Source organism: Lithobates pipiens, unplaced genomic scaffold, assembly GCF_037356315.1.
Source record: "Lithobates pipiens isolate NorthernLeopardFrog02 unplaced genomic scaffold, aLitPip1_a1.2 Scaffold_23, whole genome shotgun sequence".
Lineage (NCBI taxonomy): Eukaryota > Metazoa > Chordata > Amphibia > Anura > Ranidae > Lithobates > Lithobates pipiens.
Window position 1 is genome coordinate 108,386,715 of NW_027507785.1, and position 22,546 is coordinate 108,409,260.

Sequence of the window (22,546 nt, forward strand, 5' to 3'; positions counted from 1 at the left end):
GCTAGGTGTTATCCTGGACTCTGAACTCTCATTTCGGCCCCACATCCAATCACTTTCCAAAGCTTGCTGCCTCAACCTCCGCAACATCTCTAAACTATGTCCCTTTCTAACTAATGAAACCAAAAAGTTCATGATTCACTCCCTGGTTCTCTCTCACCTTGACTACTGCAACTCCCTCCTCCATTGGCTTATCTTTAAATAGACTATCCCTCCCCCTTCAGTCCATCATGAATACTGCTGCCAGACCCATCCACCTTACAAACCGCACAGTGTCTGCTACCCCTCTCTGCCAATCCCTCCACTGGCTGCCACTTGCCCAACTAATTAAATTCAAAATGATAACAATAAGTTACAAAGCCATCCACAACTCTGCCCCCAGCTACATCACTAGCCTAGTCTCAAAATACCAACCTAATTGTCCTCTTCGTTCCTCCCAAGACCTCCTGCTCTCTAGCTCCCTCATCACCTCCTCCCATATCTGCCTCCAGGACTTCTCTCGAGCCTCACCCATCCTCTGGAATTCGCTACCCCAACCTGTCAGACTGTCTCCAAATGTATCCACTTTTAGGCGATACCTGAAAACGTTCCTCTTCAGAGAAGCCTATCCTGCCTCCATCTAACAACTGCACTATTTTCCCCATTAGCTCATCCCCCACAGCTATTACCCTTTTGTATAACTTGACCCTCCCACCTAGATTGTAAGCTCTAACGAGCAGGGTTCTTTGGTTCCCCCTTGTATTGAATTGTATTGTAGTTGTACTGTCTGCCCTAATGTTGTAAAGCGCTGCGTAAACTGTCGGCTCTATTTAAATTCTGTAGAATAATAATAATTTTGCAGAGCCTCACTTGTTTCAGAGTTCTGAAAAAGTGAAGCACTAAGCACATTTGTGAAGCACACAACTGTGCTTAATAAAAGTGTGGTGTTTCTTTTCTTTTTTTAAGAAAGTTTCAAATAATACAGTGGGGGTTTCTTCTTCCAGTGTGTTTTGTGCACACTGTGTTGTCAATAATCATGGTGTACTAAAGAGACTGGACACAACATTTCTGAGAGTATCCGGGACTCCAGATTTGCTGCTTTCTTACTGCAAGGGGAAAAATTGCGAAGAGTGATTTCAAAATCAACCCATTTTAACGAGTCTGAATCACTTCTTTTTGCCACTTTTACATGAGTAAATGCAAAATTTTTTTTAGGGAGGGAGGCCAAAAAAAAAGGGGTTACGGGTACATTGATTTAGAAAATCAATTAAATTACACAAATCAGTGGTTTCCCAATAATGTAAGTTACAAAGGAGCATATGCATATTATTAGTAGGGCCAAAACTTTTTGCATTCGTTCAGCACTCGTGACTTGTTTTATGCTGATAGTGGGATAAAGTCTGCTGTTGTGTGGTGTCACTCAGCTGGTCCAGACTCTGGATCAATCCCAACTGTGGACCGGCAACTGGCTCAGCCTCTCAGCGAGCCCCTGGGGGACTTAGCCAGCTGCTCCTTCCCCCTCCACCACCTGGTGCTCCAGTGAGCGCTAGAGGGGCAGAGCAGAGAACCTTTCTCCAGGACTAAGGGGCATCCTCACTTTAAAGAGTGGGGGGGCATTTGTGAACTTTTGAAAATGCTTAGGCACCTTGGATTCCAGATGCTTGGGTGCGGGAGGTGATGGCAAGGCATCCCCATTGAGAGATACTTGGACAACCTCCTATTGAGTGAAGAATCAGTGAACGCTCTGTCAGGCAACACATTCTTGACTATCCAGACATTACAAAAGTTTGGGTAGATCCTGAACCCTAAAAAAACTGTTGTTGGAACAAAGTGTTAACTTGGAATATCTGGGTCTGGTCTTTAACCCATCACGGTCCACAGTGTTTCTTTTAAGAAAAGCTTCAGACTCTCAAGTCTCAGTTTCAAACTCTTCAATCCAGAAATTGTCCAAGTTTCCAGTTTTGTATGAGTCTTGAGGCTGATGGTAGCCTCCTTTGGTAACCAATTGCACTCAGCATTTCAGCAACACAATGTTTTGTAATTGCGGGGGAAATCGATCCCTTTTGGGACAGCCCGATTAAGACCAAGGACCCTTCTATTCCTATCTTGGTGCCTTAGGTTAATTATGCTCTGGAGTCAGGGAAGTCCTTTTTTCTATCCTTAGGAAAATTCAAATGACAAACCGTAGCCTATTGGGGTGAGTGGGAGTCCTGGGCATCTTATTGGCAAAGGGAACTTGGTTGTTGGGGGGATCTTAACTCCCGATAAACATTTTTGAGCTTCAGGTGTTTTGTATGTCCCTCCAGTGTTGGACCAACCTGTTAGAGCGTTATTAAATCAAGATTCAGTCTGGCAATGGCATACATTAGGGAGGAACCAAGAGTCTTTCTACAGCAAGAGAGATGGAGCAGAACTGCACACTCCAGCCTTGTCATCTGTGTACATTGCAGATGGAGACGATTGGCAGGCAGGACCTAGGACCTGTATCACCGGTAGGTGACGCCAGATGTGGACCTCCTGGCCTCTAGGTTCAACAATAAACTGTTGGAAGCAGTCGCTTTAGTGGCTCCACTCTAACTTATGCCTTTCCTCACCCAATTTTTTCCCCCTCCTGCTCCATGGGATCACATTGGAGGACATTCCAGTAATCCTCACTGCTCCTGTTTGGCTCAGGTTAATGTATTACATCAACATGATAAGACTTCAAGCAGATTTTCCAAATCCACTGTCCCAAGGGCTTTTCCATCCTTCCTTGCTGGCTTTAACGGCTTTGCCATTAAAGCCCAGTTTCTAAGGGTATGGGGCAGCTCTGATTCTGTGATTCTTACAATGCTCAAGACCTGGAAGTACACTTTTCTTACTTAATTTGGTGTGAGTGTAGGAGCTTTCACCCAAGAGTTTCTCCATGGGTCAAGTCCTCTCCTTCCTGCAGTTTGGCCTGGACCAGAAGGTCATGTCTCTGCTCTTTCTTTCTGAGACTATTGATCTCAGTTTTAGATTAAGGCCTTTGTGCAAGGGGTCTCGCATGTTTTTACTCTGTGCCTTTCCTTGTGGGATCTGAATCTGATTTTCTCTCTGCGATTCAGAAGCCAACATTTAAACTCAAGGGTTATTACTATGTCTACTCTCACTGACAAGGTTGCATTCTTTGTATCTAATACATCTGTGAGGTTAGTGTCTGATCTGGTGGCCTTATGCTGTGCCTGGTGACCTCAACACTAACTTGTCCATGATTCTTTTCTTGAAGTCCATTGAGGGGCACAATCCTATCCCGCTGTATTTATAGGAATGCTCTTGGCACTGCTTTACTACAAAACTGAGACATGCCGTTAATGGAAGAATGATTTACAGTTTTTTTCTGTTTGCCATTATGGAATCCTACTGTAGGCAGCAGTATATTCCAAAGCAAAAACAAAGAACAGTGCCACAGAGCCACACGCTCATAAAGTTTAATCAAAGCATTTTAGCCCCCACCTCCGAAGGGGCATGGCCTAGGGTGGGGACTATGACAGAGGCCAACTGCTTTAATTTTTATGGTGACACTTTACAGAAGTGTGGCTTTGTTCTGCGTTGTTGCAGTATATGCTTGAGCAGGATGAGCTTCTAAAGCCAGCATTCAGCGTGAAGGGGGACCGGAGAAACACACTCTGAACTTGCAGTCCTATCTTTGAGTGTAATTCCTATCCCTCAATGGACTCCAAGAAAAGACAAATCCTAATATACTGGGCATGTGTAGTGGAAGCAATTTATTTGGTAGATATTTGGCAAGGACATTGCCTTAGTGTGAACAGTACTTTGGTTATGTCATGTGGTCTTATGACAAAGTGGTTTCCTGGTGAAGGGTGAGGATACCTCCATCAGTGTATGAGGCTTCTGCCTACTTATTAACTACTTATGAACCTGTGAGTATAGGTTCTAAAGATATTTGCAGCTAACAAAAATGATTTACTGCAGAGACCATAGCTTGTTTTTGTAAACCATATTAAGCATATTGCTTCAGGCAAATAAATATATATGCTTTTGCTGTTCTTCCCAACAGAGCCAAAGTGTGTAATGATTGAAAAATCACACCGTGTCAGATTCCCGATGCCCTCTTCCTCCAGCATTGTCTTGGAAAATCCAGTGAAAAGGTATTAATGTTACAGGAATTTTGGTCTCCAGAATGGTAATTTTGACACACAAACTCTGGAAAGGTTGCAATACACAACTATTGACATCTTGTTAAAAGGTTACTCTGTACACAACTCAAATATATCTATGTTGATACACATACTCATAAGTGAACCTTAGAAGTCTGCAATGGATGCAATGAATCTGCTTCTCACTGCTTTATCCAGCTGTGCCACCCACACCAGTTTTAAGCCAAAAATATTATAGTTTAATTATGTACTCACTGTACACTCTAGATTTACTAAAACTGTAATGTGAGGAGTGGACCTACTTAAAAAATGAATTCAACTGTATCAGGTAGGCCTTCACATTACACAGTGGTTGGCAGATCTAAAGGAGATAGTACAGTAATTTTGTAACACATATAATCAATTTTAAAGCAGAACTAAAGTTAGAACAAAATGCACACAGGCGGGCTCTCATGCAATGTCTTTTCTTCAATGAAATAAACTTAACTAAAAAAACTTAAAATATACTGTATGCACTATTATGCCTACATCCCTAAATAACCCCCTATTAGCAAGCCAGCACTAAAGAAATGTTTTACACCAATAGACACAAATTACCAAACTAAAGTGCAGTGCTAATAATGTGTAGTAAAATACAAGAACACATTTTCAAACGAAATCAGTATTCGCATATGTATCAATTGTCATAAATATGACAAAATCATCCAAAATTACAGTATTGCAATTACTTGAAAATGATAGAAACAATATTAAAATAATTACATTTATGGATGTATTATGGAAATAAATGAATGTATTATTTATAGAAATACAGGTACTTAAGCTCACCACACAATTTCACTGTCATCTTCTTTAGATCTACCATCAACTATGTAAGGGCCTGCCAGACTGAATACAGATTGATTGGATAGATTAGGTGTGCCCTCCTGTTTTGATAACACTAAGCCCTTGTACACACGGTCGGAGATTCCGACGGAGTGTGTCCTATCGGACCGTTTTGTCGGATATTCCGACTGTGTGTGGTCTCCATTGGACTCTTTCCGTCGAAATATGCGACGGACCAACTTTTCCAACTTGCCGGTAAAATTTTCCGACAAAATGCTCTGATCGCACATACTTTGATCATGTGTAGCCTACTCCGACGGACAAAGTGCCACGCATGCTCAGATCAAATTCCTAGACCAAAGCTATTGGCTACTAGCCTGAACGTAGTCCCGAAATAACGTCATCACGTTATGTACAATCGGATGTTTCCGACAACTTTGTCCGACCGTGTGTATGCAACAGTTTCAGACAAAATCCGTCTGACAAAATCCAACGGATTTGGTTGTCAGAATGTCCGACCGTGTGTACAAGGGCTAAAGAACATTGTCCAAACACATTGTATAATGTATGGCCACCTTTACTTCTTGCTTTGAAACAATATACTTATGTAATAATGACTACAGAGCTGCAGTACTTTGTGTCCTTTTTTATATCTTTCTTATCTTTAATCTGGCTACTCACTGACAGGTTTGTTAGGTAGTGAGTGCATTGCTCTTTCTGCAAAAATTTGCCAACTTCTGCAAAAATTTGAACCCAGCTGGATACTCTATTTGGGAACTCGGCTGCGTGTATGCAGCCAGGGAGAGAGGAATTGTGGCGCTGGCTGTCAGCAAAAAAAGCATGAGACTGCAAGTGTCTGATCTTGGTAGTATGCATCTGCGTTGGAGTTGGTGGGGGTAAAAAGTGCACATATTCTTTATATTTCAATCTACCAACCTTGCATGTAGTGGTTGCAATAGTTTTCTTTTTTTTTTTTCTTTTTCAGGCTTTTTTTCCCTTTATTTCCACATGAACAACCCGAAATTGACGTTTTTAAATATATATATTTAATATATATATAATAATAATAATAATAATAATATATATATTAAATAATTTTATTATATTCCACTTTTTAATTAATATCCTGAATATATGAATTTATTGTTGGCCATTATCAGCACTTTTTGAAATGGTGTTAAAAACCCTGCTTGCTGCATTTTTTGGTGCATATTTGGTCCGCTAAAAATCCACCAAAAATGCAACACCCCTTTGAAATGCATTGAAATTTCAGCAAGAACGCATCAAAAATGCACCTGTGTTGCATGTTTTTTTTTTGCATTTGAATCACACACGGTGGATATAAAAAGTCTACACACCCCTGTTAAAATGTTAGGTCTCTCTGATGTAAAAAAATGAGACAAATATAATTTCAGATTTTTTTCCACCTTTTTAATGTGTCCTATAAACTGCACAACTAAGTTGAACAACAAACTGAAATCGTTTAGGTGGAGGGAAGTAAAAATAATAATAAAAAAAAATATGGTTGCATAAATGTGCACACCCTTAAACTAATACTTTATTGAAGCACCTTTTTTTATTTTATTACAGCACTCAGTCGTTTTGGGTATGAGTCTATCAGCATGGCACATCTTGACTTGGCAATATTTCCCACTCTTCTTTGCAAAAACACTCCAAATCTGTTAGATTACGAGGGCATCTTCTGTGCACAGCCCTTCAGATCACCCCACAGATTTTTAATCAGATTCAGGTCTGGGCTCTGGCTGGGTCATTCCAAAACTTTAATCTTCTTCTGGTGAAGCCATTCCTTTGTTCATTTGGATGTATGGTTTGGGTTGTTGTCATGCTGAAAGATGAAGTTCTCCTTCGAGTTCAGCTTTCTAGCAGAAGCCTAAAGGTTTTGTGCCAATGTTGACTTGTATTTGGAACTGTTCATAATTCCCTCTACCTTAACTCCAGCTGAGGAAAAACAGCTCCAAAGAGTTATGCTGCCACCACCATGCTTCACTGTGGATATGGTGTTCTTTTGGTGATGTGCAGTGTTGTTTTTGTGTCAAACATCTGGAGGGACATCCAGTTCTTGGTAATGTCACTGTTGTGCCATATTTTCTCCACTTGGTGATGACTGTCTTCACTGTGTTCCATGGTATATCTAATACCTTGGAAATTCTTTTGTACCCTTCTCCTGAATAATACCTTTTTAACAATGAGATCCCTCTGATGCTTTGGAAGCTCTCTGCGGACCATGGCTTTTGCTGTAGCATGCGACTAAGAAAATGTCATGTTGAGTTTAATCAGAGGTACTTTAAATGATTGCAGATGTGTACGGACTCCTATTTAACATGAGTTTGAATGTGATTGCTTAATTCTGTACACAGATACATCCCCAGTTTTCCACAGGAATTCTCTGTCACATAACCTTTTGTGAGTGCATCTTGTTTTTTTTTGTAATTCCTTTATTGAATGCCAGAAGAAATAACAGGCGCATGGACAACAGTGATAAAACATACATCATTGCAAAACATAAACATCTCGGTAACACCCGGGTGGGAGATATAGAGACCACCCCCAACTTAGGCTTAAACAAAACATGGAGGCATTCCCGGACAGGGGGCTAGATTACCCTCTAAGACCTCCGACACCAATTAGGCAGTTTAATCCCACCCAGGTGAACGGTAATCATCACATGGCCATGCATTACAGTGAGATGCACAAATTTTGTTATTTTATAAAGAAAGGGAAGAGGGAGATGGGCGATGGGCCGGGCCCCTGGCAGGCAGAGCATACACTATTAAGAACTAGTTATTCCGGGGGAAGCCCACAACCCACCGCATCCTACATGGACTAGCCGTGCATCTTGTTTTTAAGTTTTGTTCATTTACTTAATAACCTGTATTGCACAAGGAGCTGCTGCGCTCTGTTTCTTCTTTTTTGTTTCTACAGTTTCCACTGTCCCGCTGGCTGATGGAGCTGCACAGTCCTGTGCATTCGTAGTGTTGTTTAACCCTCCATTGGGTGGATTACAGACTCCTTATACTCTTGACCCCATAAACTGTGTTTATTTTTATTTGAGGCATTTAGAAAGTTTTAAGGGCTTAACTGCAAGAAGCCTTGTATTTTATGTGGTTTACTGCATATTTCATCTAAGAAACAACTCTAACAAATATATATATATATATGTTAGAGTTGTTTCTTAGATGAAATATGCAGTAAATTCTTCATATATATATAAAATCTATCTTTTCTTTCTTTTTTTCATCTGGGGTCACTCTTGTCACCCTTGTACAGGAAGTATGTTAGGAACACATGACACTCCTCCTTATTTCCATAAAGTAGCAGTGTTCTGTAATCAACAGAGAAAACTGGGAACAATACTAACAGATAACGGTCAGTAGAGGCAGATAGCACAGGAAGTTATCAGTTCATTACATACAGCGGTGTACAGAATATAGACATGAATTGGAAGTTGGTAAGAATACAGCTCATAAAATGATTGTGATATATTTATTACCATTATCCTTTACCTATTACCTTTTACATTTTATTTATGGTCTCAAACCTATTTACTGCCTGCCTAATAGCGTGTAAATCCTTGTTTAATATCCAGTATCTTGGCATTCACAATAGGACACATGATATATGGTGGCATTTGGATGCTGGCTGATAATATTGTCATTCATAATATATCAAGGCTTGATTCGTGGACAAGGTTCACATGGCCCAGCCTTAGTAAAGTCTAAAATTTTAGCTATTCCTGCCACCTCTTGCTGTTGTATTGTTTTATGGTAAAGAAAGCGGTGGTTGTATCTTATAGGGGTGCACTGAATGGGTTTTTTGGTGCCGAAACTGATATCGAAAATGAAAAATACACTAGGCTGAAAACTGATACCGAAACATATTTAAAATTTTTTTTTTTATACAGGAGATGGTCAGCGACTGGAGATATGGTACAGGAGATGGTCAGAGACTGGGGTCGTGGTAAAGGAGATGGTCAGAGACTGGGGACATGGTACAGGAGATGGTCAGAGACTGGGGTCGTGGTACAGGAGATGGTCAGAGACTGGGGTCGTGGTACAGGAGATGGTCAGAGACTGGGGTCGTGGTATAGGAGATGGTCAGAGATCGGGGACGTGGTACAGGAGACGGTCAGAGACTGGGGACATGGTACAGGAGACGGTCAGAGACTGGGGACATGAAACAAGAGATCAATGCAGCTTCACCAGTGCCCGTCAGATGCAGCCATCCAGTGTCCCCCAGTGCAGCCACCCAGTGTCCCCCATTGCAGCCAGAGTGTCCCCTATTGTAGCCAGCTTGTGAAGGGAAGAGAGAGGAGAGCTGCCTTCACCGCCTGTTTGATCATAGCGCCGGGAACATCACAGCTTTCATTTCAATAGCTGTGTGTTCCCGGCCACACGCCATCACATACAGCCCCCCCCCCCCCTTGTCCGGGCACTTTGATAGACAGATCACCCGTCCAATCCAGGGACGGGTGATCTGTCTATCAAAGTTCCCCAGCGAAAATAGACTTGCACCAATAGGCAGGTAATGGATGCTTATTCAATTATGTAATCCACCAACAGCCCACGCAAATGCCAATAGGAACTTCCACCACCGTGATACTCTCAAGAAATGAATAAAAGAATCCTCATTGCGCAGACATCCCAAATAATGTTTTATTAAAACAAGAGTAAAACTCACATTTACATGGTAGAATACACACATGTGGAAAACAACCAGCGTTTCCAATCAACAAGATGGCCGCAGCGTCCCTAGGCACCTACTTGCATTACACGTTTCAGCTCTTACCTACGCTTTTTGTCATTGGGTGACATCAGAGGCGTGAATTTAAATGTACAATACGGCTTGTTTATATAGGGGTGGCTTATACAAAAAATTGATATTAGCTGCATTCCAAAGGACTGGAAATACAGCCACAAACCGTTCGTAATCAAGAAAGGTCCACATATATAAGAATTAACTATATGACCTGTAAGAGATAACTCCTTAAAAAATATGTCATAAATAAAAACGGAAAAGTAAATAATTAACTATAAACCTATTGGTTTCATGGGGAGCGAACGTACCTGGGACCAGCGCCATCTTGTGGTTAATGAGTACATTGCAATAATGGAACCCATAATACAAAAAACAAATGGACATATGTATTTAAAAACAAAATAACACCCTGTTGTAGGCAATAGAACAGTGCCACATCTTCAACCATTATTAATAAAGGATTTAATATCTCATTCAATGTTCATTCTGAATGGGGTATACGTTTTGGCTTGATATATCCATCTAGTTTCTAACCTGGGATTCTCTCTAACAGTATTACTATGTATTCTATGTACCTTTTCCAGAGAAACAACTCTGGTCTGGGTCTCTGATGGAAGACCTCCTCCTCCCACTTGGCCATAAAAAGGTTGGCCATGCTAGGCGCAAACTTAGCCCCCATGGCCACCCTCTTATTCTGCAAAAAATAGGACCCACCGAACCAAAAATAATTGTGTCCCATAGCATAATCCAAGAGGCTTAAAATAAATTCCCTCTGAATGTCAGAGATAGTATCCGATCTTAAAAAACGCTCTATTGCTTCACGATCATGTTGGTGCGAGATAAAAGTATACTGTGAGGATACATCTGCAGTAACAAGAATATAGCTCTCTGTCAATTCCAACAATTTGAGGGCTTTGCTAACTTGCGTAGAATCTCTCAAATTGAGTTTTTTACCACCAAAGGCTGCAAGAAATGATCAATATTTGCCCACCCTGGAAGTAACCAAATCCATGCCACTTAGGATCAGCCTCCCAGGTGGGCAAACAGGATCCTTACCGGTACCAGTGATCTATTACCTACCAAAGGTTCATAAGGATCCTGTTTGCCCCCCTGAGAGGCTGATCATAAGTGGCATTGATTCGGTTACTTCCAAGGTGGGCAAATGATTAGTCCTCGGCACAGATATCTTCAATCCCCAATATGGTAAGTATGAAATTGCAGGGATTAATTAGTTCTGCACATCAACTAAGTGATGTGAAGCAATCAGGATGACTGGGGTCATCCTGATTGCTTTATTCAAATAGGGATGGAGGCAACTGACCTTACCCGGTCACCGCCTCATTAAAGTCTCAACGTTCTCTTTTTCTTCTAACTAAGTGATGTGGATAGAGACAAAAGCTGGCCATAGAGGGAGAGAAGATCAAGCACATCTTTTAATTTCCTGAATAATCATTTGATATTCTGATAAGGGTGCTTGTTTCATCAATCGATTGGGCCCTCCCCGGTGTCATGTGATTAGTTAGCGTCACAAGGTCTTAGGTGTGAATAGGGAGCAGGTCTGTTAAATTTGGTGTTATCACTCTCACTCTCTCATACTGGTCACTGGAAGTTCAACATGGCACCTCATGACAAAGAACTCTGAGGATCTGAAAAAAATAATCGTTGCTCTACATAAAGATGGCGAACCTTGGCACCCCAGATGTTTTAGAGCTACATTTCCCATGATGCTCCACTACCCTGCAGAATGCATGAGCATGTTGTTCCAAAACATCTGGGGTGCCAAGGTTCGCCATCACTGGCCTAGGCTATAAGAAGAAGTTTGCCAGGACCCTGAAACTGAGTTGCAGCATGGTGGCCAAGACCATACAGCGGTTTAACAGGACAGGTTCCACTCAGAACAGGCCTCGCCATAGTCCCCCAAAGAAGTTGAGTGCACATGGTCAGCGTCATATCCAGAGGTTGTCTTTGGGAAATAGACGTATGAGTGCTGCCAGCATTGATGCAGAGGTTGAAGGTGTGGGGGGTCAGCCTGTCAGTGCTCAGACCATACGCTGCACACTGCATCAAATTGGTCTGCATGGCTGTCATCCCAGAAGGAAGCCTCTTCTAAAGATGATGCACAAGAAAGCCCGCTAAAAGTTTGCTGAAGATAAGCAGAATAAGAAAATGGATTACTTGAACCATGTCCTGTGGTCTGATGAGACCAAGATAAACTTATTTGGTTCAGGTGGTGTCAAGCGTGTGTGGCGGCAACCAGGTGAGGAGTATAAAGACAAGTGTGTCTTGCCTACACTCAAGCTTGGTGGTGGGAGTGTCATGGCCTGGGGCTGTGTGAGTGCTGCTGGCACTGGGGAACTACAGTTCATTTAATGAATGAAGAATGCCAACATGTACTGTGACGTACTGAAGTAGAGCATAATCCCCTCCCTTCAGAGACTGGACCGCAGGGCAGTATTCCAACATAACAACCCCAAACACTCCTCCAAGACAACCACTGCCTTCCTGTAGAAGCTGAGGGTAAAGGTGAAGGACTGACCAAGCATGTCTCCAGGCCTAAACCCTATTGAGCATCTGTGGGCCATCCTCAAATGGAAGGTGGAGGAGGGCAAGGTCTCTAAAGAGTGGAAGAGGACTCCAGTGGCAACCTGTGAAGCTCTGGTGAACTCCATGTCCAAGAGGGTTAAGGCAGTGCTGGAAAATAATGGTGGCCACACAAAATATTGACGCTTTTGGCCCAATTTGGACATTTTCACTTAAGGGTGTACTCACTTTTGTTGCCGGCGGTTTAGACATTAATGGCTGTGTGTTTATTTTGAGGGGGCCGCAAATTTATACTGTTATACAAGCTGTACACTCATTACTTTACATTGTAGCAACGTGTAATTTCTTCAGTGTTGTCACATGAAAAGATGTAATAAAATATTTACAAAAATGTGAGGGGTGTACTCGCTTTTGTGAGATACTGTATATATTAATATGGCGGCGACCCAGAATCGCAGCTTTCACCCACAGTAAAGAGACGATGACTTGGCTCTTTACCCATGTGATCAGCTGTGTCTATGTAAACAAGGAAGTGCCGTTTATCAGTTCTCCTCGGCTCACACTGACAGAGTGTGTGGTGAGGCGAGGCGGTCAGGTGCATCTCCTTGCAGGGGAGACCTGTACAGGTAATCAGTGCCCTGATTACAGTACAGCCCCAGCAGTGCCCTGATTACAGTACAGCCCCATCAGTGCCGCCTATCAGTGCCACATATCAGTGTGGCATATTAGTGCCTCCTCAAGACTTATGGGTGGGAACTCCGTCTGCCATGGAGTCCATCAGGAAAGGAAAATTACGGTAAGTATTTGACAATAAATTTTCCTTTTTCCCTGACAGACTCCATGGCAGCCTACATGTGGGAAATAACTAGCCGACCACACGGGTGGGTATGCTTTAAACAGAAAACATTTAATTTGCTTTATCAACCGATAAAATCTTTAAACCAAAATTTACAGAGGATAGAGAAGCAGGCTCAACACAGTAATGTGACATGAACGTATTAATAGAAGACCAAGAGGCCGCCTTGAAGATTGTGTCAGGAGCCACATGCCAAGCCGCTGCCCATGAGGCTGCCATTCCCCTGGTAGAGTGAGCCGTCACTGCCTCTGGAGGAGCCAAGCCCTTTGCCCTATATGCCCGTTTTATAGTTCTTACAATCCAGCTGGCCAGCGTCCTAGTTGAAGCTTTCTTGCCCTTGTTGCTACCTGAAGGTAGGATAAAGAGATGCTCCGAGCGTCTGAAGGGGGAAGTGATAAGAAGATATTCTTTCAAGGCTTCTCCAACATCCAAAGGGTGAACGTCATTAGAATATGAAGTCCTAAAAGTAGGCAAGACAATTTCCTGGTTCTGGTGAAACACCGAAGTAACCTTTGGATTAGATCCCAACATGGGAATAAGGACTACTCGGTCCGGAAAGAACGTCAAAAAAGGCTCTTTGAAGCCCAAGGATCCAATTTCCGAAACTCTTTTGGCTGAGGTGACTGCAACTAAGAAAACAACTTTTGCTGAGAAATCCTAATAGAGAGCGGGGATGGCCCCATCATACTTAGACCCGAGATTGAGTCCAGGACCAGAGGAAGATCCCACTTGGGGAATCTAGGCTTTCTTTGGGGTTTGAGTCTTGAAGCTCCCCGGAAGAACTGATGAATCAGTGGATGCACTGCCCAAGATGTACCTGCAGATAGAGCCGACACCTGCACCCTGAGGGAGCTTACCGATAAAGGAAGATCGAGGCCGGACTGCAAGAAGCTAAGAATGTCCTGTACTCCTGGATGTTCAAAAGGTCTATTCGAAGAAGAGCAGAACTTAACAAATTTGTCCCAGATTCTGCCATACACTTTGTTTGAACTTGATCTCCTTGCACTCATCAGAGTGGAAATCACACTTGATGCACAACCAATGGATTCCAGCCTCTTCCTCTCAAGAACCAAACCATCAGTCTCAGAACTGCTGGGCAAGGGTGCAGAACTGTACCCTGAGAAAGAAGGTCCGGCCTGAGAGGGAGAGATATGGGATCTCGAACACTGAGTTGGACCAGGAGGGGAAACCAAGGCCTGTTGGGCCAATAGGGAGCTATCATCACAACTTCTACTGCTTCCACTCGGAACCTCTGAAGGAATCCGAGGATCATGGGAAGTGGTGGGAAAGCATATGACCTCCTGAACCTCCACTGGTCCGTCAGAGCGTCCGTCCCGCAGGCCTGACTGCAACGACTTCGCGTGTAAAATTTCTTTATTTTGAAATTGCAAGGAGAGGCGAAAAGATCCACTTCTGGACTGACCCCTAATGACAGGATCCACTTAAAGGTTTGAACATGAAGAGATCATTCGTTGTTGTCCAGTTGAGACCGGGATAGAAAATCCGCCTGAGAGTTCTGAACTCCTGGCACAAAGACCGCTGAGGTGTTCATCAGGTTTTTCTGTGCCCATGATAGGATGGGTTCGACCTCCCGTAGAAGAGTAGAGCTCCGAGTACCCCCCTGCCTTTTCACGTAGGACACTGCCGTGGTGTTGTCCATCCGTAATAACACTGACTTCCCCTTCAGAAGGTGAGAGAATTGCTGGAGAGCACACCAGGCTGCCCGAAGTTCCAGGACATTCGACCCTGGTAAGGGGAGATGAGCGTCCCACTTGCCTTGTGCAAGATTTGAACCATAGAGAGCCCCCCAACCTGTCCCACTGGCGTCGGTCGTGACCGTGACCCAGGAGATGGGGATGATGGAATGACAGTTCAGCAGATTCTTGCGCTGTAGCCACCAAAAGAGGCTCTCTCTCATGGTTGAGGTTATACGAATACTCTGATTTTTGTCCCCTGACTTCCACTGCTTGAGAAAACCTGCTTGGAAGGGGCGAAGCCTCCACAAAGCCCATTTCACCATCGGGGCTGTCGATACCATCGTACCAATGATCTTGAGACACTGAGAAGCTTTTAGGTGCTGAGTGTATAGAGCCCGAGAGACTCTTTCTCGTATTGTCGGTATTTTTTCGTCCGGGAGAGAGATAGTACTCTGCAGAGTGTCGAATTGGGCTCCTAGATATATTAGCCGTTGGACCGGCTCTAGATGACTTTTTGACAGATTTAGAAGCCACCCGAAGCTGGACAGAGAAGAGATTACTTGTTCCCGGTGCTTCAGCAGTTGTTCTCTGCTTTGGGACAGAACCAGCAGGTCGTCCAGGTAATGGTACAGTCGAATACCTCTTAACCTGATAAAGGCCACTACAGCCAGGAGGACCTTTGAAAAAACTCGGGGAGAGGTCGTCAACCCGAAGGGGAGGCAAATAAATTGGAGATGGTCTTGACCTACGTGAAATCTTAGGAATTTTTGAAAATCCTTTTCTACCGGAACATGGAAATAGGCGTCCTTTAAGTCGATCGAAATCAACCAGTCTCCCTTCTGTATGGCTTGTTGAATGGTCGAAAGAGTTTCCATCTTGAATTTCCCATACTCTATGTATTTGTTTAGATAGGTGAGATCTATCACTGGGCGCCAGGAACCGCTTTTCTTTCGAACCAGGAAAAGAGGAGAATAGACGCCTTGAAACCACTCTTCCTTTGGCACCTGAATTACCGCTCCTTGAGCCTTCAGCAGATCCACATAAGAAGACAGTACTTGACTTTGTTCCTCCGAGCGAGCGAGGGAGGAGGGTGGGCACGAATCTGGGAGGAGGGGAGCTGGAGAAGGTCCATCTGTGGCCCACCAAGACCGTTCTGACTACCCAGTAATCTGAGATCGAGGCCACCCACGTGCCGAAAGAGGGATAGCCGAGCCCCCACCCGACCTGTCTGGGTGGGCGCAACCTCAGAAAGACTTAGCCTGCTCACGGCCACTGGATGACTGGTTCTTCCTGGGCTTACCAAAGGAAGTCTGACCTCTGTACCAATTCCTTCTGAAGTCCCGACCCGGTTTGTAGGAACGTGCGTCCCTTGTCCGCTCTGGGCTGTGTTTTTTATACTGTGGTCTCTTCCGACCTAAAAGTCTTCTGTCCTGGGGAAGGAAGCCAGACTTGCCACCTGTAGCACATGTAATGGCGTCATCTAACTTGTTACCAAATAACGTAGAGCCCTTGAAGGGGATCTTGCACCACGCCTGCTTAGAAACCGGGTCCGCTAGCCAGGGACGTAACCACAAGGCCCGCTTAGCCGTAACTGACGACAGCGTCACGCTTGCCAACAGACGGATTAGATCAATGGACGCCTCCCCCAGAAAGACTGCCGCCAGCTTCAGTTCTGCTGCTGCTGAATTCTTAGCCAGATCCTCAAACGCCCCTAAGGAAGGATTCCACATTTTCAGACCAAGCTTCCATGGCCTTAGACATAGCTGCTAGTGCCAGGGCAGGTTTGCAGGCCATCCCAGCCAGACCATAAATCTTCTTAAGGTCTTGGTCAATTTTCCTCTCCAGGCCGTCCTTAAAGGACACTGAATCCTCCAATGGGAGGGTAACGTGTTTGGCCAAACGCATCAAAGCCGCATCCACAAGGGGGGTATTTTCCAGATGCTATACATCTTCTAATTTGAAGGGATACAACCTGGAAGTTTTATTAGTCATAGAGGACTTCCTGTCCACTTTACTCCACTCTTCCTCAAAAATATCTTTGAGTTCAGTAAGAAAAGGAAAGTTTGGACGTTCCTTCCCCAGCTGTTTGAAGAATTTCTTCTGCTTGGCTGGAGGAGTAGATGAGTCTTCCCACTTAAGGGCTTCCTTAACTGCCTTAATCAGAGGGGAGACCATAGCAAAGTCGAAACCCCCGATATCTTCCTCACCTAGGAACTCGTCTTCCGAAGTTGCATTAGATGCAGCATAGAGCTGGGAAGTGCCCGGATCATCACGGGCCTCATCAGCCTGAAGGCCAGACAAGGAAGTAGATTGACTCAGCGTGTGAGAGGTGCCCATGTCTCTCAGAGACTGCTGCACCACACGTTTCACCAGGGATTCCATATGCTGGCTTTCTGATTCTTTTTCTCCAACCGCCTGGGCATAGCATTGATTACACAGCGATTTGCCCTCCGGGACTCGAGTCCCACATCCCCAGCAGGCTCTGCGATCAGAGCGACTATCATGGCGGTGAGAACGGTGTCTGGAGGAGGAATGTGAACTTCTCCTCTGATGATGAGATCCATGCGGTGATTCCCTTCTGGATCTAAACAAATGGCGATGTGGCCTGGCAAGGTCTTTATCCTGAGGATCCAACCTGAAAGGGCTAACACAAGACAGGAAAGGGGGAAAAAATGGCATCAAAAAGAAAACGCAAACAAATGCGACTGTTAATTCCACCCCTCTCCTTATCAGCACATACCTAGTGCGTAAGGGCTGGCCACTTAAAGGCGGTGATTTGTCCATAATTTTAGGACGAAGAGCGTCACGATACAAGATAGTCTGCAAAGAAAAGATGAGGTCCCAAGGGAAAGCACATAAATATATCTCACTTAATATTTAGAAAGAATTCATTAAATATATTATATATATATATATATATATATATATATATATATATATATATATATATATATATATATATATATATATATATATATATATATATATATTTTTTTTTTTTTTTTTTAAACAAGATTACCAAATTAAAACTCTCTTTTTTTTTTTTTTTTTTAAATACGTGTATTCCAACATGCACACACACTGCATCTAATTATCCATAGTAACGATGCTCACCTTTGCAGACTGGGGCTGGAGAAAACAGGCTTGCTGCTTCCGATGCACTGACATACCCAGTGAGACTGAGGCAGCAGTCTGGTTTTTAAAATCCCCGCCCATGACGTCACCGCCCCCTTACCTTGCACTTGCGTAGTAGAGGGATGGCCAAACTGCGCCTGTGCGCCCGCTTTAGCTCGGTCGAACTGCGCACACGCACACCAAGCCTCAATATCGAAAGAGGCTACTGCGCAGGCGCGTCCAGAACGTGGAAGACAATGCGGCGACCTGGAACGCAAAGCGCTCCAGCTGCCATACAGGGGGAATAAACAAATGCCAGGGAATAGCCACAAACATATACAAATATATGACTGCCATGGAGAAAGAAAAAACTCTTCAGACCTTGCCAGCCGTAGTGATTCCTCCTGAACGTTCGTCCGGGGCATACCGAGGCAACCACCCTCATACAGGGGACCGTCCAGCCTCAAAGCTACTCGCCCACCCATGGCTGGGTACTGAGCTTGCACCGCATAGGTATGCAAAGAGAGAAATCCAAAATCCAACCGAACAGCAAGTGTAGGTCCAAATGGAGGAGGACAAAAAAGGAACACCGTGTGGAGTGGTGAGTGCTCTTTTATTTGAATGGGGTCCTATAGCATTGGAGTGGAGGCGGGGTCAACCCACACGTAGGCTGCCATGGAGTCTGTCAGGGAAAGATCTATTTGTGTGAAAAAAAATCAAAAAATTTCATATGGGTACAGTGTTGCATTACTGCACAATTCAAAGCGTGACATTGCTGAAAGCTGTAAATCGGCCTAGGCAGGAAGGGGAGAAAGGCAAATGGTTAAAGGCACCAGATTAAAAAAAAAAATATGGGATTCAAACTTTCTGCTTTCTGTGAAAACAATCCAAGGAGTTTTGAGCATGAAGAAAATTTAAAAAGGAACATACGGCCCTCAGGACTTTTGTAGTGTACTTCAACGTTAGACCCAAGGCATAAATTGTGTGTATGTATGTATATGTGTATGTATGTATGTATGTATATGTGTATGTATGTATATGTGTGTGTATGTGTGTATATATATATATATATATATATATATATATATATATATATATATATATATATGTATGTATAAATATAATTATACACATTACATGCCTGCATCCAGGATGCACTGAAGGTCAGACCAAGGTAATATAATCCTGGCATAAAGAACATAGGCATGTTTTTTAGGATTTTCCATATTAGAAGTAAATTGTCTAAACAAATATCATAAACAACCATATTTTATTTAAATTATATTCCCCTTTAGCATAGTTTTTAACATGGTGATTGTGGCCCATGACTTTGTGGTAGAAGCAGGAGAGTGGTGAGTGTAATTTACTAGTTGACCACAAGATGGGGCTGAAAAAGACCCATATTCCATGTTTTTAATACATATTTTTATAAATTTTAAGTATATGGATATATTTTAATTGTACCAATAATTGTAAGAATCATCTTCCAACAATATTATATATAACATATAATGGGGGAAGAAGAACACACTATTAGCATGACCCAATGCGAAGTAAAGACCGGGTATAAAACGGCAGAGATAGTGGACATAACCGTCCCTCCTGATGACGTCTGGATGATAAAACATGTTATTGGACACCTTTTACTTTTATGTGTACTTTTAATAAACGTTATCATGCTATGTCGATTCCCGTAAATTGGACCCATTGAGGGGGACTCCTCATTCACGGGTGGAATAACATATACACAGAAGCCTTGTTGACCTGCTTCGGTATAAGCCCAGGAGTTCTACACCTGCACACGGAACACTTTCACTTGGAATCCTTTGGATGAAAATGTATTCACTGTTTTTACACTTATTGAATGCATTTATATGCACTTATGAGTATCTGGCCACAAGATTGGTTGTTTTTTTATTAGCATTATAGTGCTTTAGTTGTATTATTCACATACGGTGCATCCATATAGGGTAGCACACCATCTATTAGAAGGTTAGAAGTTTATGGAATTTTTATTTATTGAAACATTTTTTATACTAGTAATGGCGGTGAGTAATGACTTATAGCGGGACTGCGATATTGCAGCGAACATTCAGACGCTAACTGACACTTTTTTGGAACCAGGGACACCAATACAGTGATCAGTGCTAAAAATATACACTGTCACTGTACTAATGACACTGGATGGGAAGGGGTTAAACATCTAGGGAAATCAAAGGGTTAAATATGTGCCTGGCCAGGGTTTTAGTGTACTGGGGGAGGAGCTTTTACTAGGGGAAGTAATCAATTTTATTCCGTGCTTTGCAGTAAAAGAAAATCTATTACTTCCCTGCTGACAGGACAGGGCTGTGCCTTGTTTACGTAGGCAGAGCCCTGTCTTGCGCAAATTCATGATGACCGTCTGGTGCTGTTTAATCACAGCACTGCCAGGTTGTTGGAGGAGTGCGCCCCCTACCTGGAAATGTCAAATTACGTACTAGGTATGTGATCTGTCACAGCTAATTCGGCAATTGGTTAATGTCATTATAATTTGACTGCAATCTTCAGCCACTGTAACTTTCTGTAAAATTTGATGCAATATGGCAACCTGGAGGGGGACAGAACTTCTCTGGAAATGTAACTTCCTGCTTGTGTGATTGACTCGCTAATTTTCCCAGAAGTCTGCACCAAGATACAAGTAAAATTTTAGGCATCCTGTGCAACACTCCCAAGGAGCTAAATCCTCATAAAAGGATGCAGACACTGCAGCTTTCCTCATTAGAATGCTGGAAGGGCATCAGCTGATTATATTAACACAGACACTCCCATTCAGGAAGCAGTGTTCCAAGGAAATTGTGACATCATCTGCCCGCCTCTCCGCCTCAGCCAATCGGAGGAAATGTTGTATTTTTACATAGAATACAAAGCTCCCTGTGAATGAATAAGCAGCACTCGGCATGAATCAATTTTTGTTCCGGGAGTGGGGTGGGAAGTTCCCGTCCCACTGCTGGACACAGTGCTATATACTGTATGTAGCTGAGATTGTATATAATGGTTTATACAGTGCTTCCAGCTGCTACATCTGTTAGTAAAGGTAATAGCTCATTTAGACCAGTTTGGCTCAAACAAACTATTTATTTAAACTTTACTAAAAACTGGAGATGAGCTTTAAAATGAGGGAAATCCACAGAGACAACTGTCCCTACTGGAAGATCTCCATTCTATTGCTGTTCCTGGTGACAACGTTTGGAATTTTCTTCCAGTGCCTGTGTTGGTTTAGTAATGGTCACCATGACAAACAGAGTCCTACGTATAAAAAGTTTGATAACCTTTTTTGGGTTATTTGATACGTCATGGACTGCCCTCCCTGTTTGACATTTGGCTCTTTCAGCAACTATTGGAGATTTACTTTACTATTACTGTGTAGCATCCACATGGGAAACCAATAATAACATTCCAATAGAAAAATAGAATTACCCAAAAACCAGAACAAATAAGCCCATTAGCAAGAGCTCAATAAATCAGTAATAAGTAAATGTGACCACAGAAAATATTACAGTGGCACAACTAGAAATGTGTTTGTGAAGACAGAACCAGTACCATACTGACACAGCAAGGAACCTTTCTGGAAGACACAATTGGTACTAACACAACCAGAATTATGTCTGTGGAGAAAAGTTGCCGCCTATATAGGGTTCCACATACATGTAAAGTAACCTGGACAGCTATGTGCCACCCCCTGGGATGGCACACAACCAGATGTTGTAGAATGGCCTCTTGCTCTGGTTTAGCATTCTTGTCAGTCATAAAAACACACAAGTCTGGTGACAAATAAGGACAAGTGTTTTTTTTTTTTTTTTTTTTTTTTTTTAGACACTGAATTATTTCACGAACAGTTTTACTTCTAAACTACCGTGGAACCTATTGCTTTTCAATTTAACATTTTCTTCTTCAAGACATTCTAATACTCTTCACTTTCATTGTTATGCACTACAGACACTAAGTTTCACTCTGAGTCTGGAATGGATAGTGATGGATGGTCCAGAATAGTTAGTTCGGCCCGGACTCATCACTTGCTCTCACTCCTTCAGTTACCATTCACGTTGTGACAGAGGAGAGCCTAGAATTTAAATCGCTTTATCCACAGACTAAAATAATCTAAAACAGTTACTATGTTTTTCTGATTACAAAATCCCAGACCAGTTTTGTAATACTGAATCAGCATTGTTTCGTTTTATAGCAAGTTTCATATTGTATATGTATAAAAGATACACCTAAATATCTATATTATCCTGTACCCAAAACTGATCATACATATAGGCTAATGATCCTTCTACTGATAACAATGAGGATCCAGAAAACTGTATTTAAAAGCAACATACTCCTCTTTTGTATTTGTCTGTGTTGGGAAGGATTGTCACCAGTTTGTACAGAGAACACCAGTACAATGCCAAACATGTACTGAGAAAATACATTAGCTGAACTAGATGATCTATCCTAATTCTCATTGCCTGGCTGTTATGTTAAGGTTTAATGCATGAGTGCCCTACCTTTTTGAAGAGCTAGGGCCACTTAAGCGAGGCCACAGTGAGCAGAGCGAGCAGGTGACAGGTCCATGTCCACTCTGCATATGCAGAACAGGC

At 42.8% G+C, this 22,546-nt stretch overlaps 1 protein-coding gene across 1 annotated transcript in view; it reads left to right on the forward strand.

Annotated features, from left to right (window-relative positions):
- CFAP92 (cilia and flagella associated protein 92 (putative)) overlaps window positions 1-22,546 on the forward strand; it is a 193,991-nt gene that overhangs the window by 55,012 nt on the left and 116,433 nt on the right. Inside the window, exon 6 of the mRNA XM_077452160.1 lies at window positions 4,016-4,106. Within this exon, the coding sequence (XP_077308286.1) occupies window positions 4,016-4,106 (91 nt within the window). The remainder of the gene's footprint in view (window positions 1-4,015; window positions 4,107-22,546) is intronic.